The sequence below is a fragment of the Nerophis ophidion genome, linkage group LG23 (assembly GCF_033978795.1).
Source record: "Nerophis ophidion isolate RoL-2023_Sa linkage group LG23, RoL_Noph_v1.0, whole genome shotgun sequence".
In the NCBI taxonomy this organism is placed as follows: Eukaryota; Metazoa; Chordata; class Actinopteri; order Syngnathiformes; family Syngnathidae; genus Nerophis; species Nerophis ophidion.
The window spans coordinates 37,717,216-37,732,866 of NC_084633.1; the positions used below are offsets into that span (position 1 = coordinate 37,717,216).

The 15,651-nt window shown below is 45.2% G+C and overlaps 3 protein-coding genes across 3 annotated transcripts in view; 1 reads left to right on the plus strand and 2 right to left on the minus strand.

Moving 5' to 3' along the window:
* The window catches only part of LOC133541193 (F-box/LRR-repeat protein 19-like), a 22,979-nt gene extending 22,120 nt beyond the window's left edge, over positions 1-859 (minus strand). Inside the window, exon 1 of the mRNA XM_061884332.1 lies at positions 691-859. The gene's annotated coding sequence lies outside the window, so the exon portion shown is untranslated. The remainder of the gene's footprint in view (positions 1-690) is intronic.
* Positions 195-7,492, plus strand: ube2m (ubiquitin conjugating enzyme E2 M). Its single transcript, XM_061884339.1, has 6 exons — positions 195-479; positions 766-860; positions 6,490-6,528; positions 6,610-6,713; positions 6,824-6,887; positions 6,956-7,492. The coding sequence occupies exons 1-6, from the start codon at positions 365-367 to the stop codon at positions 7,094-7,096; spliced, it is 558 nt and encodes a 185-aa protein (XP_061740323.1). The 5' UTR covers positions 195-364; the 3' UTR covers positions 7,097-7,492.
* Positions 7,493-7,495: 3 nt separating this feature from the next.
* On the minus strand, positions 7,496-15,414 carry LOC133541194 (zinc-binding protein A33-like). Its single transcript, XM_061884335.1, has 13 exons — positions 15,264-15,414; positions 14,753-14,868; positions 14,284-14,688; positions 10,060-10,164; positions 9,856-9,951; positions 9,494-9,727; positions 9,260-9,431; positions 9,123-9,194; positions 9,011-9,037; positions 8,914-8,940; positions 8,043-8,218; positions 7,831-7,986; positions 7,496-7,754 (listed from the first exon to the last, which is right to left on the minus strand). The coding sequence occupies exons 2-13, from the start codon at positions 14,858-14,860 to the stop codon at positions 7,566-7,568; spliced, it is 1,767 nt and encodes a 588-aa protein (XP_061740319.1). The 5' UTR covers positions 14,861-14,868; positions 15,264-15,414; the 3' UTR covers positions 7,496-7,565.
* Positions 15,415-15,651: the final 237 nt, after the last annotated feature.

Consider the following 15,651-nt stretch of genomic DNA (forward strand, 5'->3'; position numbering starts at 1 on the left):
TTCAAAATAAAACTAACAATAATTTAATAATTCAAAATAAAAGTAGCAGTACTTGAATATTTTCAAATAAAAGTGGCAGTACTTGAATATTTCAAAATTAAAGTAGTGGTAGGTGACTAATTGAAAGCGTAGCAGTACTGAGAGAACAAGCCACACCCCCATCCCCCCCACCCCTCCCCTCCCCCGCTTGGCGCTGGCTAGCAGTTAGCATGTAGCGGCTAGTAGCTAAGCTAGGCTAATGTGATCGTGCGCCGGCTCCATCGACACTCGCAGGCTGCTTCGGGAATCGAGTCCCTCGCTGGGGTAGCACACGACGCGGACACGGTGAAGACTTGGGAGACGTGCTTTTATCCCTGGAGTGAAGATGATTAAGCTCTTTACCCTCAAGCAGCAGAAGAAAGACGAGGAATCTGCGGGAGGAAACCGAACCGGAGCCGGCGGTAAAAAAGCCAGCGCGGCCCAGCTCCGAATCCAAAAAGGTGGGTAGGGGGACCAGGGGGCCAGGGGGGTCAGGGGGGCCATGGAAGTAGAGCACACACCTGCGGTATTGTTGCCACACATTACAGCGACTAGCATGTGCGGCTAGCAGCTAGCTGGCGTGACAACAACATGAACAAACATGTCGGCCAGCAACATCTTCTCCTTTGTCTCTACTGACATTTTGCCTCCTAACTTGCTGTGTCAGCTCACCTGTCTGCCGGGGTCACGCTACGGCGCTGACCTTTGACCTTATCAGGCCCGTCTAATGGTGTCTTGTGTGGTCAGACATCAACGAGCTGAACCTGCCAAAGACCTGCGAGATCAACTTTCCTGACGACGATGACCTGCTCAACTTCAGACTCATCATCTCACCTGATGAGGTGCGTGTGTGTTGTATTTGGAACCTTCTTCAGACATGACCAATCAATCCATGTTTACTTATATATAGCCCTAAATCAGCAGTGTCTCTAAGGGTTGCACAAGTCACAACCACATCCTCACCTCAGATCCCACATCAGGGCACGGAAAAACTCAACCCAATGGGATGACAATGAGAAACTTTGGAGGGGACCGCCAAGTCCAGTCCACAGTGGATCTGGTTAATAGTGTGAGAGTCCAGTCCATAGTGGATCTAACATAATAGTTTGAGAGTCCAGTCCATAGTGGATCTAACATAATAGTGAGAGTCCAGTCCATAGTGGATCTAACTTAATAGTGAGAGTCCAGTCCATAGTGGATCTAACATAATAGTGTGAGAGTCCAGTCCATAGTGGATCTAACATAATAGTGTGAGAGTCCAGTCCATAGTGGATCTAACATAATAGTTTGAGAGTCCAGTCCATAGTGGATCTAACTTAATAGTGAGAGTCCAGTCCATAGTGGATCTAACAATAGTGTGAGAGTCCAGTCCAAAGTGGATCTAACATAATAGTGTGAGAGTCCAGTCCATAGTGGATCTAACATAATAGTGAGAGTCTAGTCCATAGTGGATCTAACTTAATAGTGAGAGTCCAGTCCATAGTGGATCTAACATAATAGTGAGAGTCTAGTCCATAGTGGATCTAACTTAATAGTGAGAGTCCAGTCCATAGTGGATCTAACAATAGTGTGAGAGTCCAGTCCAAAGTGGATCTAACATAATAGTGTGAGAGTCCAGTCCACAGTGGATCTAACATAATAGTGTGACAGTCCATTCCACAGTGGGACCAACAGGAGTAGATCTATTTAATAGTGTGAGAGTCCAGTCCATAGGGGATCCAGTTAATAGTGTGAGAGTCCAGTCCATAGTGGATTTAGTTAATAATGTGTGAGTCCAGTCCATAGTGGGTCTAGTTAATAGTGTGAGAGTCCAGTCCATAGTGGATCTAGTTAATAGTGTGATAGTCCAGTCCATAGTGGATCTAGTTAATAATGTGTGAGTCCAGTCCATAGTGGATCTAACATAATAGTGTGAGAGTCCAGTCCATAGTGGATCTAACATAAGAGTGTGAGAGTCCAGTCCATAGTGAATCTAGTTAATAGTATGAGAGTCCAGTCCAAAGTGGATCTACTTAATAGCGTGAGAGTCCAGTCCATAGTGGATCTAACATAATTGTGAGAGTCCAGTCCGTAGTGGTTCTAACATAATAGTGAGAGTCCAGTCCATAGTGGATCCAACATAATAGTGTGAGAGTCCAGTCCATAGTGGATCTAACATAATAGTGAGAGTCCAGTCCATAGTGGATCTAACATAATAGTGAGAGTCCAGTCCGTAGTGGATCTAACATAAAAGTGTGAGAGTCCAGTCCATAGTGGATCTAACATAATAGTGTGAGAGTCCAGTCCATAGTGTATCTAACATAATAGTGAGAGTCCAGTCCATAGTGGATCTAACATAACAGTGTGAGAGTCCAGTCCATAGTGGATCTAACATAATAGTGAGAATCCAGTCCATAGTGGATCTAACATAATAGTGTGAGAGTCCAGTCCATAGTGAATCTAGTTAATAGTATGAGAGTCCAGTCCAAAGTGGATCTAGTTAATAGCGTAAGAGTCCAGTCCATAGTGGATCTAACATAATAGTGAGAGTCCAGTCCATAGTGGATCTAGCATAATAGTGTGAGAGTCCAGTCCATAGTGGATCTAACATAATCGTGAGAGTCCAATCTATAGTGGATCTAACATAATAGTGTGAAAGTCCAGTCCTTAGTGGTTCTAACATAATAGTGTGAGAGTCCAGTCCACAGTGGATCTAGTTAATATTGTGAGAGTCCAGTCCATAGTGGATCTGGTTAATAATGTGAGAGTCCAGTCCATAGTGGATCTCGTTAATAGTGTGAGAGTCTAGTCCATAGTGGATCTAACATAATAGTGTGAGAGTCCAGTCCACAGTGAATCTAGTTAATAGTATGAGAGTCCAGTCCAAAGTGGATCTAGTTAATAGCGTAAGAGTCCAGTCCATAGTGGATCTAACATAATAGTGAGAGTTCAGTCCATAGTGGATCTAACATAAGAGTGTGAGAGTCCAGTCCATAGTGGATCTAACATAATAGTGTGAGAGTCCAGTCCATAGTGGATCTAACATAATAGTGTGAGAGTCCAGTCCATAGTGGATCTAACATAATAGTGAGAGTCCAGTCCATAGTGGATCTAACATAATAGTGTGAGAGTCCAGTCCATAGTGGATCTAGTTAATAGTGTGAGAGTCCAGTCCATAGTGAATCTAGTTAATAGTATGAGAGTCCAGTCCAAAGTGGATCTAGTTAATAGCGTAAGAGTCCAGTCCATAGTGGATCTAGTTAATAGTGTGACAGTCCAGTCCATAGTGAATCTAGTTAACAGTATGAGAGTCCAGTCCAAAGTGGATCTAGTTAATAGCGTGAGAGTCCAGTCCATAGTGGATCTAACATAATAGTGTGAGAGTATAGTCCATAGTGGATCTAACATAATAGTGTGAGAGTCCAGTCCATAGTGGATCTAACATAATAGTGAGAGTCCAGTCCATAGTGGATCTAACATAATCGTGTAAGAGTCCAGTCCATAGTGGATCTAACATAATAGTGTGAGAGTCCAGTCCATAGTGGATCTGACATAATAGTGTGAGAGTCCAGTCCATAGTGGATCTAACATAATAAATAGAGTCCAGTCTATAGTGAGGCCAGCAGGAGACCATCATGAGTGGAGACAGGTCAGCAGCACAGAAATGTCCTCCAGAGTACTGGAGCCCCAATAGAAAACGCTACATAGCCCGCAGACTTTTTTTGGGCTCTGGGAAGCACTAATAAGCCGGAGTCCTTTGAATGCAATACAATCGGCAAGATAGACCCTTTAGTATTTTTTACCTAAGTAGTATAACCTTAAAGTCAAATTTTAAGTGCACAGGGAGACAGTGCAGGTGAGACACTATTGGTATATATGTATGTATATATGTATATAAAGGTATATACAATATAGGTATATATGTATGTATATATGTATATAAAGGTATATACAGTATAGGTATATATGTATGTATATATGTATATAAAGTTATATACAGTATAGGTATATATGTATGTATATATGTATATAAAGGTATATACAGTATAGGTATATATGTATATAAAGTTATATACTGTATAGGTATATATGTATGTATATATGTATATAAAGGTATATACAGTATAGGTATATATGTATGTATATATGAATATAAAGTTATATACAGTATAGGTATATATGTATGTATATATGTAAATAAAGTTATATACAGTATAGGTATATATGTATGTATATATGTATATAAAGGTATATACAGTATAGGTATATATGTATGTATATATGTATATAAAGGTATATACAGTATAGGTATATATGTATGTATATATGTATATAAAGGTATATACACTATAGGTATATATGTATATAAAGGTATATACAGTATAGGTATATATGTATGTATATAAAGGTATATACAGTATAGGCGTAATATGATCAAACTTTCTTGTTCGTGTCAAAAGTCTAGCAGCCGCATTTTATACCAACTGTAATCTTTTAATGCTAGACATGGGGAGACATGAAAATAAAACGTTACAGTAATGGAGACGAGACGTAACGAACGCATGGATAATGATCTCAGCGTCGCTAGTGGACAAAATGGAATGGATTTTTGCGATATTACGGAGATAAAAAAAGGCCGTTTTAGTAACACTCTTATTATAATAAGAAGGAAAAGTATCTTCCATATGAGGAGGTGTGAACAAGTGATGACATAATAACATTGCAACTGATAGACAATGTCTCATTTGTGGAGACATCTCTTTAAATGAGGGTGGTCCCAAAAAGTAAGGGCTTTTCTGATTGTTTTTTAAAAGTGCTCCCCCATTGGTCAACATATGAAATAACAAGTGTAAACATCTGAAGTTCTCCCCCTCTGGTCAGCATGTGTAATAAGTGTGTGTAAGAAATTTAACTACGTCCCTTTGGCCAAAAATTACTAATAAAAAAATCAATAAATATGTATATAGTAGGGGTGTAACGGTACGTGTAGTTGTATCGAACCGTTTCGGTACGGGGTTGTCGGTTCGGCACGCGGGCGTACCGAACAAGTTCGGAAGCAGAAGTCTTCACAAGCTGCTCTGCTTTCTGCCTCTGTCTCTGCCTCATTGTCCCGCCCACACAACCATAGGATTGGTTACTTACAAAGCCAATCAGCAGTGTGTATTCAGACTTCAGAATGATGTAGTCTATGCTTTAGCGTCAAGCAGATATTCGTCTGGCAGGGGAGGAGCGGACTCTACCCAAATTATACTAAACACTTCTCAGTCACAACTATTACAAACATCACTATGAGCCCGTGACCTTCTAGACACTTAAACTGCAGCTCAGCTCGCTCACAGGATAGGCTTGAGATGAAGGCTAATTAGCTTTTACCTTAACGTTAGCTAATTTTTCTGTCTGTGCGTGTGCGTGTTTTAGGGGCAGCAAAGCCCTGTCTGTCTGTTATTTAATTGAACTCCATTGTGTTTAGGGATGAATAGTCTCTCCTATTGCAATTGTACAATTTTTTAGCTATAGTTACATGAATCATTAGTAATGTAGCAGCCTAGTTTTGAATAGCAGGGTCCCTGCTATCACATGTTGATAAAAATGCAACATTTACATAATTAAAGTCAACTACAGGCTTCCCAAATGCTGTAACAAATTAAGCATGATGAGTTGACAGTTTCAATGGAAACTGTTTGTTAAACTTTTTATATGAAGAAGAAAGGTTTTGTAATTTTATTTAATCTAACCAACAACCTGATGCAGTTTAATGTGGATTAACGTGGGCAGAATTATTATAGTGTTCCCAATGTTAAAAGGATAACGCCATTGTTTACAAATTTGGTAAATAAATAACCCAAAAAATTTATATTTTGTTTTCTTACTGTACCGAACCGTGACCTCTAAACCGAGGTATGTACCGAACCAAAAATGTTTGTGTACCGTTACACCCCTAGTATATAGACATAAGTTCTGACTTATCACAATATTACTTTTTTTTTTTGTTCTTGTAAAACTGAATTTTTTCAAAGGGAAAATGATGACTTTTGTCATAATTTTGCCAAGTAAAATTCTGATTATTATAATATTGCCAACATTTTTAAGTTTTCTTATAAATTTCTGACTCCTTTCATAAAAGTGTCAAAATGTTAAGCTTTTCTTGAAAAATTTGGACTGCGTAATATTGCATATTTAATTTGGACTTGCGTTGAGTAAAATTAGGACTTTTATTATAATACTGCCAAAATTCTATGTTTTTCTTATGAAATTCAAACTCATTTTTCACAACTAGCTCTTCAAAATGTGCATAGTATGTATATTTTATTCATGTTGGAAATACACTTCTGCATACATCTAGAAAGGTTGCTCCTAAACAGGGAGGCATTTTTATCAGCTCTCAAGAAGGTAACAAATACAAGAATGTGTGTGTGTGAGAGAGAGAGAGAGAGAGAGAGAGAGAGAGGAGGTCAGAGGTCACTGACCAGGCTGTCCACTTGTGTCTTACAGGGTTTCTACAAAGGAGGAAAGTTTGTCTTCAGCTTTAAGGTTAGACTCACCTGTCCTCACCTGGTCCTGGTCTTGTCCTCAGAGGTGTGTGTGTGTGCGTGTGTGTGTGTGTGCGCGCAGGTAGGACAGGGTTACCCCCATGATCCCCCTAAGGTAAAATGTGAGACCATGGTGTACCACCCCAACATTGACCTGGAAGGAAACGTCTGCCTAAACATTTTAAGGTGACATATTCACTTCCTGCTTGTTGGGTCACATGACCTGAACACCTTCTTACACACTGTGTGTGTGTTCGTGTGTGTGTGTGTGTGTGTGTTTGCGTGCGTGCGTGCAGAGAGGACTGGAAGCCCGTGCTGACGATAAACTCCATCATCTACGGTCTACAGTATCTATTTCTAGTGAGTGGCCCCCACTTCCTGCTCCCTCCGCTGTGGGCGTGTGCTAACCTTTGCTCCTCCCCTTGCAGGAGCCGAACCCCGAGGACCCGCTGAACAAGGAGGCGGCCGAGGTGCTGCAGACGAACCGGCGACTCTTCGAGCAGAATGTCCACCGCTCTCTGCGGGGGGGCTACGTAGGCTCCACCTACTTTGAGAGGTGTCTTAAATAGAGCGCCCGTGACTCCGCCTACCCGCCACGCCCCCCTCCCGCTTACTTGTTTGAGCGACAGACAGGAAGCGGAGGAGGCCCGCCCCCTTAATCTCTTAGTTGACGCCGGCCGATGAGACACGTGACATCACGGCGTCCATGACTTTTCTTTGGCCACGCCCCCTCCTGCGGCAAACTCCAAACGCTCCGAGCACGGGGTGGGAGGGGCTACGGTGAACTCTTGAGATGACATCGTCACGCCGCTCAGGTGGCGAGTTTAGAGTTTGCGTGTGGGTGGGGCTACGGCGGTGGGTGGAGTCAGTGTGTTGCCAGGACGGGGAGGGCGGGGTTTAAATGTTGTGTATATGAACACATTGACTGCAATATGATTTATGTTGAATAAAAAGGTAAACTTCAAGGCTCCTTGTTGCCATGGTAACAGGCCAACCTTTAATGATTCATACCCCCAGAAAAGAAGCCCCACCCCCTGCCTAGGTCAGGATGACCAGGGGCACCTCCTTGTCGCCGGTGCCCAGCAGAGGAAACATCCGCTCGCTGAACTCGGACATGCCGCCGAAGCTGAAGAGCTCCGAGCCCGACTTGGCATTGTAGAAGGACACCTGGCCCGCCTCCACGTCCAGGTACACGCCCACCTGCCGCAGCTTGGGCGGAGCCTTCACCTGCCGGGTGCAACAACAGAGGTGAGTGCGTGGTTTCGCGCAGGAGGAGGCAATGTGGGTCGGGGGGGAGCCGCACCTTTGTGAGCGGGGGGGCGGTGAGCGCCCGCAGCTGGCTGCCACTCCACCAGATGGCGAAGTAAGAGTTGGCCGGGCTCATATCGAACAGACCCTTCTTCTGCGCTGACTCGCCGACCACGCCCACCTTCCAGTCCTTGTTCTCACCCACCAGCACCTGCGGGCGGACGCATGCGGTCAAGATGCAGCGCCGGTCACGTGAGCGCCTCTCACCTCCCAGTAGTGGCGCCCTGAGGCGTAGCCGTCCTTGGCGAGCACGCAGGACCACACGTCGAAGCGATGCGGACTGTTGCGGTAGAATTGCAGCTTCTCGCCGCGCTTCACCTGCTTCCTGTCTTCCGACAGGATGAGGAAGGGGTACGCCGTCACCGGGTTCAAGCTCACGTCCGCTGCCGCAAAGGAGAGGGGGTTGTAAAACGGCGCTAGCGGTGTGGCTTGACTTGTCTCACCACGCCGTGGCGACGCTAGCGGTGTGGCGCGACTAAGTCTCACCACGCCGTGGCGACGCTAGCGGTGTGGCGCGACTAAGTCTCACCACGCCGTGGCGACTAAGTCTCACCACGCCGTGGCGACTAAGTCTCACCACGCCGTGGCGACTAAGTCTCACCACGCCGTGGCGACGCTAGCGGTGTGGCGCGACTAAGTCTCACCACGCCGTGGCGACTAAGTCTCACCACGCCGTGGCGACGCTAGCGGTGTGGCGCGACTAAGTCTCACCACGCCGTGGCGACGCTAGCGGTGTGGCGCGACTAAGTCTCACCACGCCGGGGCGACTAAGTCTCACCACGCCGGGGCGACGCTAGCGGTGTGGCGCGACTAAGTCTCACCACGCCGTGGCGACGCTAGCGGTGTGGCGAGACTAAGTCTCACCACGCCGGGGCGACTAAGTCTCACCACGCCGTGGCGACGCTAGCAGTGTGGCGCGACTAAGTCTCACCACGCCGTGGCGACGCTAGCGGTGTGGCGCAACTAAGTCTCACCACGCCGTGGCGACGCTAGCGGTGTGGCGCGACTAAGTCTCACCACGCCGGGGCGACTAAGTCTCACCACGCTGTGGCGACTAAGTCTCACCAATAAGTCTCACCTGTGTACACGCGAGCCTTCTTGTGTCCTGCAGGAAGAAAGACACGCCCTCATTAAAGACACGCCCCTAAAGCAAGGTCAACCTGGGATGAACACACCTGAGACGCTCTTCGACTTCTTCATGTCTGAAACAGGAAGTGTGGCTCGGTCATTCTTTCACAATAAAAGCACACTCGCTAGACTAGAAAGTGATCACAAGCCAACGCCCACCTTTCAGGGACCACTGGCGGCTCTTCAGACGGTCGTGGTCGTGGACTACGGGCATCATCACAGGAGGCGGGTCTGCAGGGCGACAAGCAGGCGTGTGAGTGGGCGGAGCCTAAAGCGGTGGCCAAAGACAAGCTCACAGTATCCGCCGGGGGCTGGACGCTGGACGCCTCCCGTCCTGATGTAATCCATCTTGTCCCGGACTTCCGCCAGGGCCACCTTGACGTCGGCCAGCTGGAAGTGTAGGACGAAGTCGTCGTCCACGTTGAGCGACCGATCGTCGCCCAGCGGAGCCGCCGCCTCCTCGAAGCTCTAGACCGCAAGACCGGCGTTCATGGCGTGGGCTAACGTGCTAATGCTAGCTGTGCTCTCACCTGCAGGAAGCCGATGTGGTCCTGACTGATGGCCTGCGCCTCCAGCGTGGCCCTCCTGTCGGTCAGCTGGCCCAGCTCCGCCTCCAGGCGCTCCACTAACCCCTCCCCCCTGGACATCAGCACTTCCTGTTGCTCCTGGATCCCGCCCACCACCTGCGAGCGGATCTGGTCCAAAGAGGCGGCGACCTCGTCCAGCACGCTTTCCACTTCGCCGCGCTCTCGGTCGCCGTAGCTCTGGTGTGACCACGTGTTAGCAAACATCAGAGTGGGCGGGGCCTTTCAAATAAACTCATTCTATTCCTGCCGTCTCCATCACGCCACCGTGGAGCCCCCTGCTGGTGTGGCCGGGAACCACAGCTTACCTTCGCCGCCTCCAGCTTCCTCTTCAGGTCGTAAGCCAGCATCTGTTTTTCTTTGATGCGGTTCAAGATGTCCTGCTCCGTCCTCGCCACGTATTTCTACACACACACACACACACACACACACACACACACACACACACACAGAGACGGTAGAGACAGGGAAGTGAGAGTAGGTAGGACAAGACAAGATGGCATCCTCTCTACCTGTTTGCAGAGTCGCTCCGTTTGCACAGAAACTGTTTTGTGTGTTCTATGATCCTCCAGCACACAGATGGCACAAATGCAGCGCTGACATGTCCGACAGTACACCTGTCAGTGAACACAACACACATACAACTCACTTCTCTGGCCTTCAGGGGGACTCGGTGACATTCACCGCAAAATCACAATCACGCAACAATCACAATTTGCCTTGTAACATTAACATGATCATGTAACATCGCGTAACAAACGATCACATAATCCAAAAATCCGACATGTAACAATCACACAATTGCGCAACAAGCAATCACGTAACAATAACATGATCATGTAAAATCACGTAACAAATTATTAAACACAAAAAAAAATCACAATCACAAGTGATCTTGTAACAATAACATGATCATGTAACAATCACGCAACATCGCGTAACAAACGAAAACATAATTTTAAAAATCCAACACATGCAATCGCGTAACATGCCATCACATAATCACTTATGACCGCGTAACAATAACATGATCATGTAACAATCACATAATCAAAATCACAATCACGTAAGATTTCCGTACAGCTGCGTAACAATAACATGATCATGTAACAAATCGCGAAACAGTCATGTTACATGTTCATGTAACAACCATGTAACAATAAAAAACCTATACAATGGCCTAGTGGTTAGAGTGTATGTCCGCCCTGAGATGGGTAGGTTGTGAGTTCAAACCCCGCTGAGTCATACCAAAGACTATAAAAATGGGAGCCATTACCTCCCTGCTTGACACTCAGCATCAAGGGTTGGGATTGGGGGTTAAGTCACCATAAATGTTTCCCGGGCGCGGCCACCACTGCTGCTCACTGCTCCCCTCACCTCCCGGGGTGAACCAGGTGATGGGTCAAATGCAGAGGACAAATTTCACCACACCTTTTGTGTGTGTGACAATAATTGCTATTTGAACTTTAACTTGACTTTGCGTAACAGTCCCGATCACGTAACCATCACAAATGATATCGCAACTATACCATGATCATATAACAATTGCGTAACAATCACGTAACAGGCGATCACATAAAAAAAAAAATCACAATCACAACAATCATGTAACAAATGATCATGTAACAATCAAGATCACGTAACAATAACATGATCAAGTAACAAATCGCATAACAATCATGTAACACGATCACGTAACAAGCTATCGCGTAACAATCATGTAATCATGCACAATCATGTATAACCTCATAACGAGAACATGCTCATGTAAGTAATGCGTAGCAATCATGTAATCATGTCACAATCACGTAACAAATGATCATGTAACAATCACGTAACAATAACATGATCAAGTAACAAATTGCATAACAATCACGTAACACACGATCCCGTAACAAGCTATTGCGTAACAATCATGTAATAATCACGCAAAATCATGTATAACCTCATAACAAGAACATGATCATGTAAGTATTGCGTAGCAATCATGTAATTATCACGTCACAATCACATTACAGGCGATCACGTAACATTGCGTAACAAACGATCACATAATAATCAAATCACAATCTCGTAACTATCACGCATTTGTACATGATTGTTACGCAATCGTTTTGCGATTGATTGTTCCGTGATCGTGTGTTACGCGATTGCTATGTGTCGGCGTTGTTACGAGATCATTTGTGATTGTTACGTGCTCGTGCGTGATTGTACGTAACATTCACGCACCATCGCATACAATCATGTAACAATCACAGATGACTTCGTAAGAGTCCCGTACAATTGTGTAAAAAATCACGTACAATTGCATAACAACTACGCAACAATGTCACGAGCCCTGATGATCTAGTAACAATCACAGATGATCTGGTACGATCACATAGGTTGGTGTAACTATGACGTACGTTTATGTAACCATGACGTACGATTATGTAACAAGCAGGTATGTTTATGTAACCATGACGTACGATTATGTAACCATGACGTACGATTATGTAACAAGCAGATACGTTTATGTAACCATGAGGTACGATTATGTAACAAGCAGATACGTTTATGTAACCATGACGTACGTTTATGTAACCATGACGTACGATTATGTAACAAGCAGGTACGTTTATGTAACCATGACGTACGTTTATGTAACCATGACGTACGTTTATGTAACCATGACGTACGATTATGTAACAAGCAGGTATGTTTATGTAACCATGACGTACGATTATGTAACCATGACGTACGATTATGTAACAAGCAGATACGTTTATGTAACCATGAGGTACGATTATGTAACAAGCAGATACGTTTATGTAACCATGACGTACGATTATATAACAAGCAGGTACGTTTATGTAACCATGACGTACGTTTATGTAACCATGACGTACGTTTATGTAACCATGACGTACAATTATGTAACAAGCAGGTATGTTTATGTAACCATGACGTACGATTATGTAACCATGACGTACGATTATGTAACAAGCAGATACGTTTATGTAACCATGAGGTACGATTATGTAACAAGCAGATACGTTTATGTAACCATGACGTACGTTTATGTAACCATGACGTACGATTATGTAACAAGCAGGTACGTTTATGTAACCATGACGTACGATTATGTAACCATGACGTACGATTATGTAACAAGCAGGTATGTTTATGTAACCATGACGTACGTTTATGTAACCATGACGTACGATTATGTAACAAGCAGATACGTTTATGTAACCATGAGGTATGATTATGTAACAAGCAGATACGTTTACGTAACCATGACGTACCTTTATGTAACCATGACGTACGATTATGTAACAAGCAGGTACGTTTATGTAACCATGACGTACGTTTATGTAACCATGACGTACGATTATATAACAAGCAGGTACGTTTATGTAACCATGACGTACGTTTATTTAACCATGACGTACGTTTATGTAACCATGACGTACGATTATGTAACAAGCAGGTATGTTTATGTAACCATGACGTACGATTATGTAACCATGACGTACGATTATGTAACAAGCAGATACGTTTATGTAACCATGAGGTACGATTATGTAACAAGCAGATACGTTTATGTAACCATGACGTACGTTTATGTAACCATGACGTACGATTATGTAACAAGCAGGTACGTTTATGTAACCATGACGTACGTTTATGTAACAAGCAGATACGTTTATGTAACCATGAGGTACGATTATGTAACAAGCAGATACGTTTATGTAACCATGAGGTACGATTATGTAACAAGCAGATACGTTTATGTAACCATGACGTACGTTTATGTAACCATGATGTACGATTATGTAACAAGCAGGTACGTTTATGTAACCATGACGTACGATTATGTAACCATGACGTACGATTATGTAACAAGCAGGTATGTTTATGCAACCATGACGTACGATATGTAACCATGACGTACGTTTATGTAACCATGACATACGATTATGTAACAAGCAGATACGTTTATGTAACCATGAGGTACGATTATGTAACAAGCAGATACGTTTATGTAACCATGACGTACGTTTATGTAACCATGACGTACGATTATGTAACAAGCAGGTATGTTTATGTAACCATGACGTACGATTATGTAACCATGACGTACGATTATGTAACAAGCAGATACGTTTATGTAACCATGACGTACGATTATGTAACCATGACGTACGATTATGTAACAAGCAGGTACGTTTATGTAACCATGACGTACGTTTATGTAACAAGCAGATACGTTTATGTAACCATGACGTACGTTTATGTAACCATGACATACGTTTATGTAACCATGAGGTACGATTATGTAACAAGCAGATACGTTTATGTAACCATGACGTACGATTATGTAACAAGCAGGTACGTTTATGTAACCATGACGTACGATTATGTAACAAGCAGGTACATTTATGTAACCATGACGTACGATTATGTAACCATGACGTACGTTTATGTAACCATGACGTACGATTATGTAACAAGCAGATACGTTTATGTAACCATGACGTACGTTTATGTAACCATGACGTACGATTATGTAACAAGCAGGTACGTTTATGTAACCATGACGTACGTTTATGTAACCATGACGTACGATTATGTAACAAGCAGGTACGTTTATGTAACCATGACGTACGTTTATGTAACAACCAGGTAAGTTTATGTAACCATGACGTACGTTTATGTAACAAGCAGGTACTATCAGGTGTAGTTGGCCTCACCTCCATCAGGCGGTGGTGGATGGTGCAGGTGCGGCCCCTGAGGGCGTCCTGGGGGTCCATGAGAGGGTGTTTGGCGTAGAACGGCGTGGTGCGATGCGGCCGCACGTGCTCCTCGCAGTAGGCGGCCGTGCACGTGAGGCAGGAGCTGACGGCCGGCTGTTTGATTCCCGTGCAAACGTCGCACCACACCACCCCCTCGCTGGACTTGGCCGCAAAGGGGTTGGTATTGGCGGCGGTCGCCCCGCCCTGCGCGGACACGGCGGCGCCGTAGCGTGACGACTTGTAGTTGTCGGTGATGACGGCGAAGACCTTGTTGATGCTGAGCTGCGGCCGCTCTTCGTAGGGATGCTTGCACAGCGGACAGGTGCACACGGCACTGGACGCCCAGTAGCCGCCGATGCACGCCTGGGAAAGAGCGGGGGACCGTTAGCGAGGCAGGAGGAGGCCACGCCCCCACAAGGTGCCGTACCTGGCAGAAGTTGTGTCCGCAGGGCGTGGACACGGGGTCGGTGAACAGGTCCAGACAGATGGAACAGGTGAGCTCCTGCTCGTTAAACAGCTCGGGCGCCTCCGCCATCTTGTTTCCTGCCACATGGAACAGGTCAAGTCAGGCCCCGCCCTCTTCCCCAACATCGTCATGTGACCTGACACTATCTGGTTGGGCCAGGTGTGCACACACAACATTCCACCACACAACCTGTCCGTCGGCTTGACTACGTCATGTGGGAGGAGCCAAACCTTTCACCTGGAGGAAAAGTGTACTGCCCCCTGCAGGCGTGATCACGTGACCTGACGCCACACACCTCAGGTTAGCGCATTAGCCCGCTAGCTTGTTTGCCAACACGTCAGGTGAACAACAACAACAGCAACACGCACAACGTCAACAAGTCAGCCACGCTGGGATTTCACAATAAGAGCATGGAGACGGCGCACGTGTTGCGCAAACTTTGAAGTGGAGAGTTGAAATGATCTTTTCTTACCTGAGCTCAGCCGCGCGCGTCTTTCTGTCCAGCCGGAAACACAGGTTGGGCGATGACGTCATTTATGGGCGGGGCTTCGTGGCCGACCTGAAGTTGTCAGGTGAGATCGTTTGCTTGTTGTGACGTCAGCTCACAGGTGACTTTATGGACGCCCGTGTAGCGTGATTGACAGGTGACGTCATAATGACGCCCTGCGTGCGGACTCGCTCACTACTGCCCCCCTGTGGCCCCCCTGTGTTATTACTGGAGGGGAAGCTAACAGGATAAAGTAAGATAAGCTAAGGTAAGTGAAGATAAGATAAAGTAAGATAAGCTAAGGTAAATGTAGCTAATAAGATAAAGTAAGATAATCTAATGTAAATGTAGCTAATAAGATAACAATGAAGAG